The sequence below is a fragment of the Lepidochelys kempii genome, chromosome 14 (genome assembly GCF_965140265.1).
Source record: "Lepidochelys kempii isolate rLepKem1 chromosome 14, rLepKem1.hap2, whole genome shotgun sequence".
Classification (NCBI taxonomy): Eukaryota; Metazoa; Chordata; order Testudines; family Cheloniidae; genus Lepidochelys; species Lepidochelys kempii.
The window spans coordinates 35,950,582-35,969,842 of NC_133269.1; the positions used below are offsets into that span (position 1 = coordinate 35,950,582).

The following is a 19,261-nucleotide window of genomic DNA, read 5'->3' on the forward strand; positions in this document are numbered from 1 at the left end:
AAATACTCTCGTATATACCTTTAAGGTCCTGTGCCAAAATCCCCAAATGTCCCCCATCGAGGAACTAAAACCTCCAGCTCCCCTTTAAAAGAATCTCTCCCGCAGCTACGCATGCTCAGCACAAAGATGTTGGGATATTGGAAACTGATCACCTGGGAATAGTGCAAAATAAATGCAATCAAATATCTTGCTGCACTAATTGCACCATTTAAATCTATTTTAAAATGCCCTTTAAAATTGTCTCTGACGTTGCTGCAAAATCTCCCCTAGAGGCTGCAGAATCACAGGTGGCTACGGGCAGCATTTCTTATTCCCTGACCTTGCAAAATCCCTGGGCCTCCGGAATCATAAAGAATTGACAGAAAAATGCCATTTGCTTCGCCTTCACGTCCATCTCTATGCCCTTTTGACTGGCCAGAAATACGCTCTAGCCTCAGGGTCGTGGAGTCAGATGTTAGAGAAACCTATTTTATGGTGGTCACATGAATAGGCTCTGACTTTTATTTTTCCCTGGGGGTGTTCCACCCCCACTCCACCCCGAGGCCCTGCCCCCATTCTGCCCCTTCCCCCAAAGCCCCACCCTTGCTCTGCCTCTTCCCACCCCCACTCCGCCCACTCCCGGAAGCCCCTGCCTGCCCACCACTCACTGTTCTCTGCCCTCCTCCAAACCCCGCCCTGAGCCACCAAATAGCTGTTTGTTGATGCCACCATCAGCTGTTTAGCGGTGCCCCCCAATTAGCTGATCGGGGCATTGCCAAACAGCTGATTGGCCACACCGCTGAACAGCTATGGCTGGTGGGTGCTGAGCTCCCACTATTTTTTTCCCAGGGGTGGTCCATCCCTAGAACACCCCAGGAGTTAGCACCTTACAATCCCATGGGACCATTCCCCTTCGCCCCTATCTCAGGGACACAGCCGGAGTGGGGATCCCGCCAAAAAGAAAGGGAAGAGTCTCTCCCCAGTGAAAGAGGCTGGTGGGAAAATGAAGATCAGGAACTTGTTGTCAACATCAAAAAATGCCACCCGCCCCCCTTCATAGTCCAGAGCCACCCGGATTCTCCTGGGGATTGTAGGCAGGGGTAGAATGGTCTCACAGGAGGTGTAAGCCCGGTACTGACTGCCCCAGTGACCCACAGCCCAGATCTCCTGCTCAGGGTAATTGCTCATCCGTCCCTTCCTCCTTACAGACTCCCTGGCCACCCCCACTGACCAGATTCCTCCAACGCCCACCTCCACCTCCCAGTAGCATCTGCCCGAGGCGAACCCCTCACGGCCCAGCACGGAGAGAACGGAATCGAATCGCTCGGGATTGTCGGGCAGATCCCGCTGCTCGTGTCCCCGTCTCACGCCTTTCCCGTCCGCAGACAGGACGAGCTGGGGATGAGCCGTATCTGGATCCAGAGTCACATTTGCTGGGGAGAGAGAATCAGAGCATTAGGGGCAGAGCTCAGCCCTGGCGAAGGAGGGGACCTTTTCTCGCACTCCCCAGCAGCCCGGTCCCATCTGGGTCACTCCCTGATTTTCTGCCTCTCTGTCCCGGCTCTCTGTCCTCTCCCAGGTTCTACGGATGCTGCAATGTCTGCTGCTGTGACTGCTTCTCTCTGCCTCCTCCCCTGCTGCGTCTCCCTTTGGGGGCTGCCCCACTGCCAGCAGCAGGGACAGAGCAGGGGAGGCAGCAGAACCTGGGAGTCACCAGTTGTGCCCGTTAAGGAGAGACACCCCAGCCCCAGCTAGCAAGGAGGAAGGAGGAGGCAGCCCAGACCACAGCCCAGACTCCTGTGTGGCCGGGGGGGGGGGGGGCACAACCCTGAGGAAGAGCACCCAGCCCACTGTGGAATGGAAGAGAAATAGGGGATGCCAAACAATGGAGAGCTGTCTCTCAGCCCACGGGGCAGAGGGGAAGAGGAGGCACCCAGTGGTGTAGCCCACAGGGCAGGGGCGGGCAACTTTTTGGCCTGAGGGCCACATCGGGTTTCCAAAATTGTATGGAGGGCCGGTTAGGGGAGGCTGTGCCTGCCCCCTATCCGAGCCCCCCTGCTTCTTGCCCTCTGATTGCCCCCCATCCAACCGCCCCTGTTCCCTGTGCCCTGATGGCCCCCCCGGGTCTCCTACCTCATCCACCACCCCCTGTTCCCCCCCCGGCCTCTGAGTGCCCCATCCAACCCCTCCTCTCATTCCTGACTGCCCCCCCGGGACCCCTGCCCCCATTCAACCCCCTCTGTTCCCTGCCCTCTGACCGCCCCACCCCCATCCACACCACCGCCTCCACACCACCCCCTTGAACTCCCCTGCCCTCTATCCAACACCCCTGCCCCCTTACTGCGCTGCCTGGAGCACCAGTGGCTGGCAGCTCTACAGCCGTGCCGCCCGGCTGGAGCCAGCCACACACCGCGCAGCACAGGCCCCAGGGGCTCGCAGCCCCACCGCCCCGAGCATTGCGCCCGCGGTGCAGTGAGCTGAGGCTGCGGGGGAACAGCAGGGGAGGGGCTGGGGGTGAGCCTCCCGGGGCAGGAGTTCAGGGGCCAGGCAGGAGGGTCCAGCAGGCCAGATGTGGCCTGCAGGCCGTAGTTTGCTCACCTCTGCCATAGGGCAAGCTTGCCTGTATTCACTGTCTTGCCTTCATTATATTTAGCTGTAATGCAAGAAACCTACAGACATGTGTACCGTAAATCAGGGGTTCTCAAACTTCATTGTACCACGACCCTGTTCCAACAACAAAAATTACTATATGACACCAGGAGGGGGGGACCGAAGCCTGAGCCCTCCTGCCCCAGTCAGGGGGGCCAAAGCCTAAGGGCTTCAGCCCAGGTGAGGGGCCTGTAACCCTGAGCCCCATCACCCAGGGCTGAAGCCCTCAGGCTTTGGCTTCAGCCCCGGGCAGTGGGGCTGGAGCTTCGGCTTTGGCTCTGGGCCCCAGCAAGTCTGACGCCAGCCCTGGTGATCCCATTAAAACGGGATCATGACGATACACTTTGAGGTCACGACCCCCAGTTTGAGAACCACTGCAGGATTAGCTGAAGTATAAATTAGCATAAGTGTGGTTAAGCAGGTGGTAACCCTTGAATAGATAAATGGCCTAACGGTTACATTTTGATATTGGGAAATAAGGAGAGCTTGCTCAGTGGTACGAATTACAATGTTCCAGTGAGTACTACTGCAAGGAACATCAGAAGGAATAATCACAAATCCGCTGGAGCAAGGGGCGATGGTATGATCATAGGCTGAAATGGCTGTTACATGTTAACCCAGCATTTCTCAAACGGGGGTTCCGCGAGGGTATTCCAGGGGGTCTGCCGGCCCCACTGATCAACTCCTCCCCCTCCCTCCCTCAACGTCTCCCCCTCCCTCTCAGAGCCTCCTGCACACCGGGGAACAGCTGTTCAGCGGCGTGCAGGAGGCCCTGGGAGGGAGGGGGAGGAGCAGGGACATGGCGTGCTCGGGGAAGAAGGCGGGGAAAAGGAGGGGCAGGGGTGGAGCAGGGGTGGGAAGAGATGGGGCAGGGGTGGGGCATTGGGGAAGGGTGGAGTGGGGCGGGGCCTGGGGCTGAGCAGCGGGATTGGGGGGGTCCGTGAAAAAATTTAAATCAAAATGGGGGTCCTCAGGTTGCTAAAGTTTGAGAACCACTGTGTTAACCTATAGATGCCAGAGACGGGGCTGGTCCTGTTGTCTCTTACCACCAGGTCCTCAACCAAGGCTGTGAGTATGCAATTCTAGGATAACCCTGGTACTGTATGATCTCTACCTTGTTATGTGGCTTGGGTCTTTCCTAGCTTTCTTCATTATTTTCATAAAGGTATCCAAGGTTTTACTTTGCCCTCAGGGTATGTGTCCTTGTCATCCAACCTGAGCCTCCCCACAAGAATTCAACCACCATCGTGTTAGGTCTGATTCTGGGGGAAGAACCTTACCACACACCAATCCAAACATGATTAACCTTCCAAAGGGTCAGGCAATAGTGGAGAGGTCCTAAAGAGCCAGGGTGAAGGGAGGATCATAAATGGACACCCCGCAGCCCAGTGGGAAGAGAAAATGGGAGATCCAGGTGACTGAGGGAGAGAAGCAAGTGCCCCGGGGGGACACTGGGGGAGGATCAAGCCAACAGCACTGAGTCCCAGTCAGTCAGTGGATTGCACTGCCACCCCCCATCTCACTCCCATGCCGCGCTTGTCATGTGGGAACAGCAGTTAAGGGGTCAATATCGTAGGATGTTTAAGTCCCCATCCCTTTTCCTGTCGCCCTCTCTCTCTCTGTTGGCAGGAGGCTGTTTTGTTTGATCTCGGAGGGTCTTCTGCCATTCAAGCTGGAGCTACAAATGCAAACCAGGAAATATCTCTGTAAAAACTCACCCTTTCTTCCTGTGGTGTCCACGCCCCACGCTAGAGACCTCCCTGCACTGGTCTCTAGCCCCAGAGCCAGAGTGTCTAGAGAGGAGAGATGTCATGGAGTCAGCTTTATGCCCAGCTTTCCACTCTGAATTAAACAAGTCCGCTTAATGAGGGTAAGGAAACAGACATAGGGAAAGGGGCAGAGATATGGAGAGAAAAAACTTGTTTAGTCAAGCCTGATGTAACTTAAACGGAATCAAGAATATCCCAGGAGCATTTTTATGTGACTATATCACTTGCTTTCTCGAAGGATCTCAGAACACCAATACATTCCTAGATTGAACATCAGAGAGCCCAGCGCAGACTGCATTTCTCGTCTGTTGGCCTGACCCATTGAGCTTTGATCAGCCCCACTGGTTGCTCCCTAGTGGTGAGGAGCTGGGCTGAGCTAAGCTGGGAGACTTGGTGTAAATCGTCACTTGCTAGGAGAACTAACAGGAGAGCTTGGGAGGGAGCCGAGAGAGGGCACACAAGAGGCTTTCCTTCTCTGTGCGGATTTCAAGATGGCCAGTGCTAGAACAGCAGCGGTGATCTACCAGGGATGTGCCATGTTTTCTTTTCTGCCGGAAGCCAGAAGGGACTTCCTGTGCATGAAGTGCAAGGGGCTGGCTGTGCTGGAGGAATAGAACATCGTGATTTTGAAGATGGGGAAACTGAGGCACATAGCACTGAATTGATTTTTCCAGGGTCACTCACCGAATCGGTGGAAGAGCTAGAACAAAACCCAAGTCTCCTGACTCCCAGCCCCCAGCTCTATCTCCTGGATCTGTTCCTTTTTCTCTATTATTAAACCATTGTTTACTGGATCTCTTTCTCCGTTCATTCATGAGTAGGGGCCCTGCCAAATTCATGGCCCAGTTTGGTCAATTTCACAGTCATGGGATTTTAAAAATAATACATTTCATGATTTTTGCTATTTAAATCTGAAATTTCATGGTGTTGTAATTGTAGGGGTCCTGACCCAAAAAGGAGTTGTGGGGGAGTCGCAAGGTTATTATGGGGGGGGGGGGTTGTGGTACTGCTACCCTCACTTCTGTGTTGCTGGGGGCAGTGCCTGCCTTCAGAGCTGGGCAGCTGCAGAGCGGCGGCTGCTGGCCGGGAGATCAGATTTCACAGTCTGTGACGCATTTTTCATGGCTGTGAATTTGGTAGGGCCCTATTCATAAGCAGGATTCAGACCCTTTTGGATCTGGCACTGCTCCCTTCACCTGGATCCCAAATTTCTCATGATGTAGGAGAAACAAGTGAATAAAACATTGAACCACATTCATGTTATTTCATTTCTGAATCCTCATTCGAAACTTCTTTTGGCCTGGACAGTTCCCAGTCCCACGGCCCCGTCCAATGGTCCTATACTGTTCTTTTGCTGGGTTGTACATTGGCTGCTAAGTGGCCCGCCCATCTCCTCTCACAGTCACAGAGACGCAACTCGATCCTCCGCCTGCCTCCCGCCTTGGTACCTTTGAATTTCCTCAGGGTCTCCTTTAAAGCAATAGTTTGTTGAGAGAAATCACTAAGCCTCTTTTCCAGCTCAGGAGAAATCCCCATGGGCTGCTGGAACATTTTGCACCTGGAGAGAGAAAACTCTCTGAAGTAAATTGTATTCATTACATTAATTACTCCTTATTATGCATTACTTAATTGCCTTTTAATATGAACCTCATGCCAGCCAATGCTCCTGCTCTGGGGCCACAGAGAATGGATTCCTCCATGTGTCCTACCCTCACAGAAGGTGACACCAAGGCACTGGCTGTGCATGCTTCCCCCACAGTCATGATCCATCCTTAGGCTACAGAGACTATTAGGCCCAGATCCACAAAGGGATTTAGGCATCTAAGTCCCAGATTTAGGTGGCATTGAAACCCCCTTCATCTGCCACCTAATCCTGTAGATGCCTGTTAGGGGGCTTATTCCTTCACCCGCTCACTTCCCTGGTCCTTCTCGCATGAACAGAGAGCAACAATACCCAAAGTCCAAAGGTGCAAACAATTCGATGTTTATTGGGGTGAACTTCCAGCAAGCAATGATTCCAATTTCCTTCCTTAGTGTCCCCCTTCCCAGCTCACACATGATATATGCCATCATGTGCCAGCAATGCCCCTCTGCCATTTACATTGGTCAAACTGGACAGTCTCTACGTAAAAGAATAAATGGACACAAATCAGATGTCAAGAATTATAACATTCATAAACCAGTCGGAGAACACTTCAATCTCTCTGGTCACGCAATCACAGACATGAAGGTCGCTATCTTAAAACAAAAAAACTTCAAATCCAGACTCCAGCGAGAAACTGCTGAATTGGAATTCATTTGCAAATTGGATACTATTTGATACTATTTAATTTAGGCTTAAATAGAGACTGGGAGTGGCTAAGTCATTATGCAAGGTAGCCTATTTCCCCTTGTTTTTTCCTACCCCCCCCCCAGATGTTCTGGTTTAACTTGGATTTAAACTTGGAGAGTGGTCAGTTTGGATGAGCTATTACCAGCAGGAGAGTGAGTTTGTGTGTGTATGGGGGTGGGGGGGTGAGAAAACCTGGATTTGTGCTGGAAATGGCCCACCTTGATTATCATGCACATTGTAGGGAGAGTGGTCACTTTGGATGAGCTATTACCAGCAGGATAGTGAGTTTGTGTGTGTGGTTTTTGGGAGGGGGGTGAGGGGGTGAGAGAACCTGGATTTGTGCAGGAAATGGCCCAACTTGATTATCATGCACATTGTGTAGAGAGTTGTCACTTTGGATGGGCTATTACCAGCAGGAGAGTGAATTTGTGTGGGGGGGTGGAGGGTGAGAAAACCTGGATTTGTGCTGGAAATGGCCCAACCTGATGATCACTTTAGATAAGCTATTACCAGCAGGACAGTGGGGTGGGAGGAGGTATTGTTTCATATTCTCTGTGTGTATATAAAGTCTGCTGCAGTTTCCACGGTATGCATCTGATGAAGTGAGCTGTAGCTCACGAAAGCTCATGCTCAAATAAATTGGTTAGTCTCTAAGGTGCCACAAGTACTCCTTTTCTTTTTGCGAATACAGACTAACACGGCTGTTACTCTGAAACCAATCATTTTACTGAAATTTAACTAACTAATCCTAACATATTGTAACATGATTAACTAACCAATTATATCCCAACACCTGAATTGGTTTACACCCAGCAAAATTAATTATACAGCAGACAGAAACAATCACAGAACCAGACAGAGATTATACAGACAAACAATAGGGAAATGGGGTCTACAGTGATAGAACAACAAAGAAATGAGGATTTCACATCCCAGCTATTGATAAGTGGGTTCTTGCCAGACAGGATGCTATCAAACTGAGTTTTCTTTTACATCTTCTAGGCACTTCCCTTTTTCTGGAGGCGATAGGCACTATCAGGAGAGGATTGTATTCCTAACAGCCCAATAGCACCTTATTTCAATGTGACTAGGTTGGAATGTGAGGAGGTGACCAGTCGCTTCCCAGCTTATGGCTGCCTCTGCTGCTTAGCCAGAGGCCTTAGCCTAAGAACAGGGCCTCAGACTGTCACAGTAAGAGAAGGCCCTTACACCCACAGACAGTGATTTTGATTCTTTCTTTTATACCTCTATAACTAGCTAAGTGATAAGAATACACCTAAATTCTTAAAGTATAGGCCTTTGCAGACAGACCTGAATATCTACATCCTAACAATGCCTAAGCACACTCAACACCTACCTTTCAGCCACAACGCACAGTCAACCTGTGGAACTCTTTGCCGGAGGATGTTGTGAAGGCCAAGACTAGAACAGGGTTTGAAAAAGAACTAGATACATTCATGGAGGACAGATCCATCAATGGCTATTAGCCAGGCTGGCAGGGATGGTGTCCTGAGCCTCTGTTTGCCAGAAGCTGGGAATGGGCGACAGGGGATGGATCACTTGGTGATTGCCTGTTCTGTTCATTCCCTCTGGGGCACCTGGCATTGGACACTGTCAGGAGACAGGATAGTGGGCTAGATGGACCATTGGTCTGACCCCGTGTGGCCGCTCTTAAGTTCTAAAAATGCCCTAGATACCTACGTTTCTGCCTCTGGGCACAGGCACTGCTGCCTCCCCATAGGCGTCTCCTGCCTATGCTGCAGTGCAGTTCTCAAACCGGGGAGGTGTCCCTCCACCTATCTTGCCTGTAGATGTGCTGAGACATGCCTAACGGCACACAAAATGGGTAACCCCTGGGGTATGGGATGTTCTGCAGTGGGTCTCTCAGTCTCTCCTGTTGAGGTGGTTCAACCTTTTTATACATAATTAAATATGACTTGGGCCAGACAGAGAATGCCTTGCCAGTCCCAGAGGGCACTCACCTGAGAGGTGGAAAACCTATGGTCAAATCTCATCGTTGCAATGCCTTAGAAGATACGGGCCTATGTGTATGGGTAGGAAGGAAGCTGCATCCTGGCCACTTTGGTCCATGTCCTTCATGCTCTGATGGCCAGGATGTTCCCACGTTGCTAGCGGTCTTTGTATTGTAGACCTCGAGCCCAACAGCAACTGGAGTCAGACCAGTCCCTCACCAGACACAGCTCACTCCACACAAAGGGTACATCTGCACTCTTCTTTCAGCACGGTATAGAGTGCGTACACGGGGAGGCCCCCTTCGCATGGGTGTAAATAGCAGTGCAGGCCATGAGGCATGGCTTAGGTGAGTAAAGACACTCCTGAAGGGTGAGGGTATGTAGACGAGAACATACCCCACATGCTCTCTGCTCACCCAAGTCATGCCTCCCCATCTACTCAGTGCTGTTTTCAGTGGGGTAGCGTCCCGCTGACTCCCTGCAGCTGGAGCCCCTCCCCGCTGCAGGAGAAAAGACTCCAGAAGTGGGGAAAGGCTCTGGCAATGGGAGAGACAGCGGGGAAAGGCTCCTGCAGCTTCCCACTACAGGAACCTGTCCCCACAGCAAGGGAAAGTCTCCAGCAGGGGAAGGCCGCAGGGAAAAGTGGCCTTTCCTTATTGCCTCCCCCCTGCCGGAGCCTTTCACCGCATGTAGTTACACAGCACAGTGTGGACAGAGCCTGTTTCTCATTGCGGTCGTGTAGCTACACACACCCTATATGCCACCACCAGTGGTGTGTACTGTAGACGTAGCCAAAGAGTCAGCAGTGCTGGATTGTAACCAGGGCCCTAGAGATGAAAGGCCTCTTAATCCATCCCCAGCATCCTGAGACAGCCAGTCCCTTAGAGGTGGAAGCAGTGCTTAATTTGTGCCAGGCCATGCCAGGGCTCAGTGCCAACACCTCTGGGCCTGGCAGTTCACAGCCCCAGCACCTCTGGGCTTGATGCATCAGTTATGAAAGTAAAAAAATATGGCTCCTAATTGCCTGAGCCTGGGCACTTCTTTCATTACAAAGTAATCACTGGGTGGAAGACATTTAAAACCACTTAATTAAACTTAACACAGGAGAGTTGTGACTGTGCCCCTATTGCTGCTGTGCCCTGGGGTTTTAACACCTTGCTGCTGTGCCCTGGGGTTTTAACATGACAAGAGAATGAAAGGCGAGGGGGAGTGAGAAGGAGCCATGTACCTGCTCAAGGTGATCCTGATGTCCTAGAAGGGAGAGAAAGAGAGAGAGGGAGTTGATTGCACATGTGAAATACCAAACACCCATCAAGTTCCATAGGTTAAAGTCACAACGTACTTCTACATATTTATTAAAGCATCTGGATCACAGAGTCGGATTTTCCAAAACAGCTACTAAATCTTCCCCTGGGGTTAGACAGCGCGTTCTGTTGGGCACAGAGAAACAATCCAGGGTGTTTTCAAAAGGCAAATGCTAATCAGGAAAATTAACATTTCCCACCCCAATCTCCACCTCTATCTCCACAGCAGATTCCTGGGTTTGGCACATGTTATGTTGCCTTAGCAAAATGTTTAGACTCCTACTTTGGATGCTGGGTTATGGGGTTCATTTGCTGGCTCTGCTGCAGGGTCTCTCTGTGCCTGGCACATTGGGGCCTCTGGAGGCTATTGCAATACAAACAAATAAGTTAAATATTTATGGGCTTATTTGGATTTGATCTTCCCTAAGGCACTAGCTGAGTGCAGAACTCTGGCAAGCAAAGTTGCCACAGGGCTCTAGCATTCTGCATGCACAAGGCAGCCATAGGCAGCGTCTCACAAAGAACTGGGAGAGCAGGCTACATACCAGGAATATTCCACATCAGATTTCAGAGTAGCAGCTGTGTTAGTCTGTATTCGCAAAAAGAAAAGGAGGACTTGTGGCACCTTAGAGACTAAACAATTTATTTGAGCATAAGCTTTCGTGAGCTACAGCTCACTTCATTGGATGCATAAAAGTGGAAAATGCAGTGAGGATGTTTTTATACACACAGACCATGAAAAAATGGGTGTTTTTCACTTCAAAAGGTTTTCTCTCCCCCCACACCACTCTCCTGCTGGTAATAGCTTATGTAAAGTGATCACTCTCCTTACAATGTGTATGATAATCAAGGTGGGCCATTTCCAGCACAAATGGGGCAGCGGCGGGGGCGGGGGGAGGTTAGGAAAAAACAAGGGGAAATAGCAAAAAGAAAAGGAGTCCTTGTGGCACCTTAGAGACTAACCAATTTATTTGAGCATAAGCTTTCGTGAGCTACAGCTCACTTCATCGGATGCATACTGTGGAAAGTGTAGAAGATCTTTTATACACACAAAGCATGAAAAAATACCTCCCCACACCCCACTCTCCTGCTGGCAATAGCTTATCTAAAGTGATCACTCTCCTTACAATGTGTATGATAATCAAGTTGGGCCATTTCCAGCACAAATCCAGGTTTTCTCATCCCTCCCACCCACACACACACACAAACCCACTCTCCTGCTGGTAATAGCTTATCTAAAGTGACCACTCTCCTTACAATAAGAAAAGGAGGACTTGTGGCACCTTAGAGACTAACCAATTTATTTGAGCATAAGCTTTTGTGAGCTACAAGCTCACAAAAGCTTATGCTCAAATAAATTGGTTAGTCTCTAAGGTGCCACAAGAACTCCTTTTCTTTTTGCGAATACAGACTAACACGGCTGTTACTCTGAAACCTGTCTTTATGAATGTTATAATTCTTGACATCTGATTTGTGACTTTGTCCTTAGCCATAACTATTTTACATTTGGGGACAATGTATACCTTCAGATCAGCGGCACTGCTATGGGTACCTGCACGGCCCCGCAGTATGCCAACATTTTTATGGCTGACTTAGAACAACGCTTCCTCAGCTCTCGTCCCCTAAAGCCCCTACTCTACTTGCGCTATATTGATGACATCTTCATCATCTGGACCCATGGAAAAGAAGCCCTTGAGGAATTCCACCATGATTTCAACAATTTCCATCCCACCATCAACTTCAGCCTGGTCCAGTCCACACAAGAGATCCACTTCCTGGACACTACAGTGCTAATAAACAATGGTCACATAAACACCACCCTATAGCGGAAACCTACTGACCGCTATTCCTACCTACATGCCTCCAGCTTTCACCCTGACCACACCACACAATCCATCGTCTACAGCCAAGGTCTGCGATACAACCGCATTTGCTCCAACCCCTCAGACAGAGACAAACACCTACAAGATCTCTATCAAGCATTCTTACAACTACAATACCCACCTGCGGAAGTGAAGAAACAGATTGATAGAGCCAGAAGAGTTCCCAGAAGTCACCTACTACAGGACAGGCCTAACAAAGAAAATAACAGAACGCCACTAGCCGTCACCTGCAGCCCCCAACTAAAACCCCTCCAACGCATTATTAAGGATCTACAACCTATCCTGAAGGATGGCCCAACACTCTCACAAATCTTGGGAGACAGGCCAGTCCTTGCCTACAGACAGCCCCGCAACCTGAAGCAAATACTCACCAGCAACCACATGCCACACAACAGAACCACTAACCCAGGAACCTATCCTTGCAACAAAGCCCGTTGCCAACTGTGCCCACATATCTATTCAGGGGACACCATCACAGGGCCTAATCACATCAGCCACACTATCAGAGGCTCGTTCACCTGCACATCCACCAATGTGATATATGCCATCATGTGCCAGCAATGCCCCTCTGCCATGTACACTGGTCAAACTGGACAGTCTCTACGTAAAAGAATAAATGGACACAAATCAGATGTCAAGAATTATAACATTCATAAACCAGTCGGAGAACACTTCAATCTCTCTGGTCACGTGATTACAGACATGAAAATTGCAATTCTTCAACAAAAAAACTTCAAATCCAGACTCCAGCGAGAAACTGTTGAATTGGAATTCATTTGCAAATTGGATACAATTAATTTAGGCTTGAATAGAGACTGGGAGTGGCTAAGTCATTATGCAAGGTAACCTATTTCCCCTTGTTTTTTCCTAACCCCTCCCACCCCTCAGACGTTCTTGTTAAACACTGGAATTGTGCTGGAAATGGCCCACCTTGATTATCATACACATTGTAAGGAGAGTGATCACTTTAGATAAGCTATTACCAGCAAGAGAGTGAGTTTGTGTGTGTGTGTGGGTGGGTGGGGGAGGGTGAGAAAACCTGGATTTGTGCTGGAAATGGCCCAACTTGATTATCATACACATTGTAAGGAGAGGTTTCAGAGTAACAGCCGTGTTAGTCTGTATTTGCAAAAAGAAAAGGAGTACTTGTGGCACCTTAGAGACTAACCAATTTATTTGAGCATGAGCTTTCGTGAGCTACAGCTCACTTCATCAAGTGAGCTGTAGCTCACGAAAGCTCATGCTCAAATAAATTGGTTAGTCTCTAAGGTGCCACAAGTACTCCTTTTCTTATTGTAAGGAGAGTGATCACTTTAGATAAGCTATTGCCAGCAGGAGAGTGGGGTGGGGGGAGGTATTTTTTCATGCTTTGTGTGTATAAAAGATCTTCTACACTTTCCACAGTATGCATCCAATGAAGTGAGCTGTAGCTCACAAAAGCTTATGCCCAAATCATAGAATCATAGAATATCAGGGTTGGAAGGGACCCCAGAAGGTCATCTAGTCCAACCCCCTGCTCAAAGCAGGACCAATTCCCAGTTAAATCAATAAATTGGTTAGTCTCTAAGGTGCCACAAGTACTCCTTTTCTTTTTGTGAATACAGACTAACACGGCTGTTACTCTGAAACCTGTCATTATGCAAAGGGGAAATAGGTTACCTTGCATAATGACTTAGCCACTCCCAGTCTCTATTCAAGCCTAAGTTAATTGTATCCAATTTGCAAATGAATTCCAATTCCACATCAGAGAGAATTTTGGGGGTAATTTTGGCATCATCCCCTGTGCATCATCCCAATTTTGTGCATCATCCCCTGTGAAGATAGTTCAGGATACCGTGCAGAGGCAACTGGGTGTCTCTAACAGAAGTGGGGAAAGGCTCTGGCAATGGGGAAAGGCTCCTGCCCACTGCTGGAGCCTATCCCCACAGCAAGGAAATTCACCTGCAGGAAATCACTCGCTGGCTGCTGGCACTTCCCCTCCAGCTCACTGATCAGGCTATTAAGGTGGGAAATCTCCATGGGAAATCTGGTGACCGTTTCCTTTTGCCACTTTGTAATCCTGTCCAACTCTTCCAGCCGGGCCAGCAGGAGCCGCTCTTGTTCCTCCAGAAACTGGCGGAGCTGCTGAAATTCAAACCCAATTCTCTGCCTCTCCTTTTTGATCTTTTCCTGTAACAAACAGATAGAAATGGGGAATGGGCAGGTAAAGACCCTGCAGAGAGATCAGGGTATTTCATACAGCCATGTGTCTGCCAAAGGGAAATTTCTCACTACCCCAAAAAGTCATTTCAAGACTTTTTTTGAGACAAACTCCCTATGGATGAGAGAGAGATCTTCCTAAAGCTTCCTTAGTCAGTCCCAATTTATGTTAATAGTGTGTGATCTTTAGCATAGATTCATAGATTCCAAGGCCAGAAGAAACCATTGTGATCATCTAAGTCTGACCTGTGTAACACAGGCCATAGGATTTTCCAAAACATTTTTTCTTTAATTAGAGCATATCTTTTTTAAAAAAAAAACAATCTTGATTTAAAAATTGGCAGTGATTGAGAATCTGCCATGACCCTTGGTAATATTCCAGTGGTTAATTATCCTCACTGTTAAAAATATACACCTTATTTACAGTCTGAATTTGTCTAGCTTCAACTTCCAGCCAGACAACTGTGGTATATTTTTGTCCTCTAGTTTCAAAGAGCTCATTATCAAACATTTGTTTCCCATGTAGGTATTTACACACCGCGATCCAGTCACTTCTGAAGCCTTATTTATGTTAAGTTGAATAGATGGAGCTCCTTGCATCTATGACTAGAAGGCACGTTTTCTATTCTATTGATCAGTCTCGTAGCTCTTCTCTGAACCCTCTCCAGTTTATCAGCATCCTTTCTGAATTGAGGACACCAGAACTGGACACAGGATTCCAACAGCAGTTTCACCAGGACCAAATACAGAGGTAAAATAACGTCTCTACCCCTACTCGAAAGTCCCATGGTTACGCATCCAAGGATCACATTTTGGCTTCCGTGCTGCATGATGAGGATGTTCTCATATCACTGGCCTAGTGAACTCCAGATTCATCTAGCAACAGAAAGGGCAGCAGGAGGCAGGTCTCAGGTTAACATTCTCTCTCTCTCTCTCTGGCTGTGTCTACACTGAAACCGCTACAACTGAGGGCGTCAGTGTAGACACTCACTGCAGCAACAGAAGGAGGTCACCCAAGAGGCAGATCAAGTTCTCCTGGGGTCCTGGGCCGCAGCAAGTGAGGGGGCCCCGATGCCAAAACGGTGGCCCTACCCCACTCCTTCTGCCTGCAGCCCCACCCCCGTTCCGCCCCTTCCACCTGCAACCCCGTACATGGCCCACCCTTGTTCCGCCCCTCCCCCGTGGCCCTCCCCTTGTTCTACCCACGGCCCCACTCTTGTTCCGCCTCTTCCCCCATGGTCCTGCCCCTGTTCCATCCAGTCCTGCCCCCATTCCACTCCTTCCCCCACAGCCCTATTGCACCCCCTTCCCCGCTTGCTCCTTCCCCCCACTGTGGCACCAAGACTGGAGAAGCTGTGCACCGAGGTTGTGGTGAGAGCTCCTCCCACCCTGGAGCCGTGGCGGGGGGAGATTTTTCCAGGCTGTTGGCCCATGCGGTAATTTGGCACTGGTTCTCCCATTGCTGTGCTAAATCCACCTCCCCAAGAAGCAGTCGCTAGGTTGATGGAAGAATTCTTCTATCGACTCAGCACTGTCTACACCAGCATAGGTCAGCGTAACTATGTCTTTCGGGGGGAGGGTGGATTTTTCACATCCCTGAATGACATAGCTAGGTCAAACTAACATGTTAGTGTAGACCTGGCCCATCTCTCTATCTCACGCACACACACACCCCCTGCACTGGCAGAGACTTCTGGGCAAAGGGAGGTGCGGGAAATTAAAAGCATGACACCAACAAAAAAATCCAATGAGAAAAATCATGATATCAGCATATCAGTCATTTAAAAAACAAATACAAACCACAGAGACAAATGCTCATTAACACACAAGAGAGAGACACCCAGAAATTTCCTATAGGCACTCCCGTGGACAGAGACGACCCACGCCTGCTACTAGTGGCGGGGGCGGGAGGGGAAAGTGAGGACAGCTGGCTTCAGCAGTGTAACTGAGCATGCTCAGTCCGTGGGCGCATGCTCAGTACAAACCATGCAGCAAATCTGGGGGGGCACATGATGATCCCACTATGTGTTGCCTCTGCATGTGGAAATGCAATCATACACGCATCACACTCAGGAGCATGTGGTCACAGAAGAACAGAAATACCATCCCCACATGGAAGTCATAGAGTGAGAGACACATTGACACATACTTATTTATTGTCTCAGAGAGACACAAGTATTCACATCCCAGGCTCTTAAGCTTGAGCTCCACTTAAAAGTTATAGCAAAAAGAAAAGGAGTACTTGTGGCACCCTAGAGACGAACCAATTTATTTGAGCATAAGCTTTCATGAGCTGCATCCGATGAAGTGAGCTATAACTCACGAAAGCTCATGCTCAGATAAATTGGTTAGTCTCTAAGGTGCCACAAGTCCTCCTGTTCTTTTTGCGAATACAGACTAACACGGCTGCTACTCTGAAACTTAAAAGTTATATCAGCATAATCACAGCAGTCAGGGGTCACAGCGCTAGGAAGAATTCTTCCGTCGACCTCTCGGGGAGGTGGATTACCTACGCTGATGGGAGAGCCCCTCCTGTCAGCGTAAGTTGTGTCCACACTTGTGTCTACAGCTGTGCAGTGGTGGTGTTTTCAGTGTAGACAAGCCCCAAGATCTAATAGTCCATATCTAAATCCTAGTCTAGACAAAGCCAGCAATACTCACTCACAGATAGAGATCCCCTCTCTGCTTTGGGCACCTACCAGATACTCCCAGCTCCTCCTCTCGCCAGTCAGTTTAAATTCCAGGAGTTTTTCTCTCTCTTCCCTCAGAGCCTGCAGTCGAGCCTTGACTCGCTCCTGAGAAGAGAAAAAGATTTTGGTGGGATTTCCTTTTTGGGTGGGGGAGGAGTGGATCCAATTCAGACTTCACTTAAATAAACTCTTTACCAGCTACTCTAACTCACGGGGAGAACTTTCTTAATGCCACTTGCATGTAAATTCCCTGACTGGCTGGGGCCAAGTTTGCCTCCCATAATTCACTGGGCTCATGCTCAAATAAATTGGTTAGTCTCTAAGGTGCCACAAGTACTCCTTTTCTTTTTGCATAATTCACTGGGTTTCCCCCCCCAGTCAGTAATGCTGGCCTGTATAACAAACCAAGGGCTCTGCTTAGCAGTCAGGCAGTCTGGGGAGCAAGGAGTGGGTTATTGCTTTGTTGGGTATGAAATTAATGACACAAAAGAAGACAAAAATGACCTTAGTCAACTTTATTTCAAATAGACCAGCTTCAGAAAGGAACTTGCAACATCTAAAGGGCTCGTCTATGCTAGAATCGCCACAGCAGCACAGCTGTACCAATGCAGTTGTTAGCAAAATACATCCATTAAAAAGCCAGGGAATTAGGAGTCAGTGTTAAACTGGATACCCAGTGTACAAGAATTGGAGAAAGGCATTACCTTCTTGGGAGTGAAATTAGTGGCGTAGAGCAAGGAGTAATATATTACTCCAGTCAATTTTATTCACAACAGGTTCAGTGACTGAGGAATGTTATTTCAGGGTGAAATAGCCCTGATCCTGGGGCACACACATGCTTAATTTACTAATCTAAGTAGCCTCATTGACATGGTAATATAAATTTAAGCATGTGCATAAGTATTTATCTAGACTTGCCAGTCATTACAGGTGTGAATTTAAAGCACAGTACATGTGTGGACAGTTTTACTCCAAGACAACAGTGATGTATTCCTATTCAGCTTAATCCACTTTACAGGAGCAAGAGCACCCTTGCTCCAAAATAAGAGCGTCCACACACGGAGTTGATCAGGAATTTCTCCATGTGATGGACAAGCCCTAAGTAGTGTTTGGAAGACTGTGACCTTCGATGCAAAAGGGCACACTCATTTAGGTCTAATTCCCAGATTATGTAACATTTTCTTTAATGTTAGGTGCACAGATCAGTAACTTAAGAACACAACCCCTTGCAGGAACGCTTGTTAGCAAAATGGATGAATGAGACGTTAGGTGTTCAGGTTCCACTAGAAAAAAAAAACAGTTATCAGGAGCAAAGATAAAAAAATTAGTGGCTAAGGCCTTGCTCCTCAAAGATACCTAGGCTCTCAATTTCCAGTGATTTCAATGGAATCCAGAAATCTAAATACCTCTGAAGCTCTGGGCCAAAATTCCATGCAAGAACTCTGTTGTGAGCATAAATAGACCATCAATAACGCAGGAAATGAGAAGTTCAAGTTAAACTGGAAAGAAACCCAAACGTTTAGTCTAGAAATTGCCCAGCGAAGGGCCCAAATTACACTAGGATTTACTGAACTGCTGCCATTTTGATTTTGAAAAGCCAACCAACCAGCATTTCTCAAGTTGCAGTGGGGGAGGTTTAGATTGGATATTAGGAAAAACTTTTTCACTAGGAGGGTGGTGAAACACTGGAATGCGTTACCTAGGGAGGTGGTGGAATCTCCTTCCTTAGAGGTTTTTAAGGTCAGGCTTGACAAAGCCCTGGCTGGGATGATTTAATTGGGGATCGGTCCTGCTTTGAGCAGGGGGTTGGACTAGATGACCTTCTGGGGTCCCTTCCAACCCTGATATTCTATGATTCTATGATTCTATGAAAAACATAAATGAGGCATCAATGGAGACTCTGGAGAGAGAGATTTCCTACCTTGTACTTCTGGGCAGCCTCCTCTATGGGAACCGCAGCGTGAGCTCCATGCGCCCAGGACTCTCTGCAGACCAAACATATTAATTGCTGTTCCTCCACACAGAAGAGTTTCAGAGGCTCCCCGTGTTTCTCACACACGCGCTCCCCCTCTGGCTCTTTCCCTGCTGGTAACTTCAACTGTTTCACCAGCACCGCCATGTTCGCCAGCTCCCTGCTGGGCCTGAAGTTTCTCTGCTGGGCGGTTTCTCTGCACTGGGGGCAGGAGAAGTTGGGCTCCGACTCCCCCCAGCACTGAGTGATGCAGGCCCGGCAGAAGTTGTGCCCGCAGTGGATAGACACCGGGTCTCGGAAATACTCCAAGCAGATGGAACAAGCAGCTTCCTCTTGGAGTTTTTCCACAGTAGCCATGGCTCTCCATGAGGACAAGTGTGACAGCAGGTTAAATTCACATCACTTCCCTTTGAGTGCAGCCTGACAGCATTTCTTCTTCTGGAGCCGGCTCATTTGCTGGGCTGGAATGAGCCCCATCTAGTTTCAGCCCCTGAGGCACTGGAGAGCAATG

General features: G+C 48.8%; 1 protein-coding gene across 1 annotated transcript; it reads right to left on the minus strand.

The window, feature by feature from the left end:
• Nucleotides 1-903: 903 nt before the first annotated feature.
• LOC140897774 (zinc finger protein RFP-like) lies at nt 904-19,107 on the minus strand. The gene is made up of 6 exons (XM_073310800.1): nt 18,700-19,107; nt 16,788-16,883; nt 13,831-14,058; nt 9,931-9,953; nt 5,846-5,955; nt 904-1,412 (listed from the first exon to the last, which is right to left on the minus strand). The coding sequence occupies exons 1-6, from the start codon at nt 19,105-19,107 to the stop codon at nt 904-906; spliced, it is 1,374 nt and encodes a 457-aa protein (XP_073166901.1).
• Nucleotides 19,108-19,261: the final 154 nt, after the last annotated feature.

Excerpts from the sequence above, each read along its gene's own strand:
- LOC140897774 (XM_073310800.1), bottom strand. The coding sequence starts at position 19,107 with ATGGCTACTGTGGAAAAACTCCAAGAGGAAGCTGCTTGTTCCATCTGC. Across the intron at positions 16,884-18,699 it reads AGGCTGCCCAGAAGTACAAG|GAGCGAGTCAAGGCTCGACT; the intron begins GTAGGAAATCTC and ends TTCTCTTCTCAG. Across the intron at positions 14,059-16,787 it reads GGAGGAGCTGGGAGTATCTG|GAAAAGATCAAAAAGGAGAG; the intron begins GTAGGTGCCCAA and ends TGTTTGTTACAG.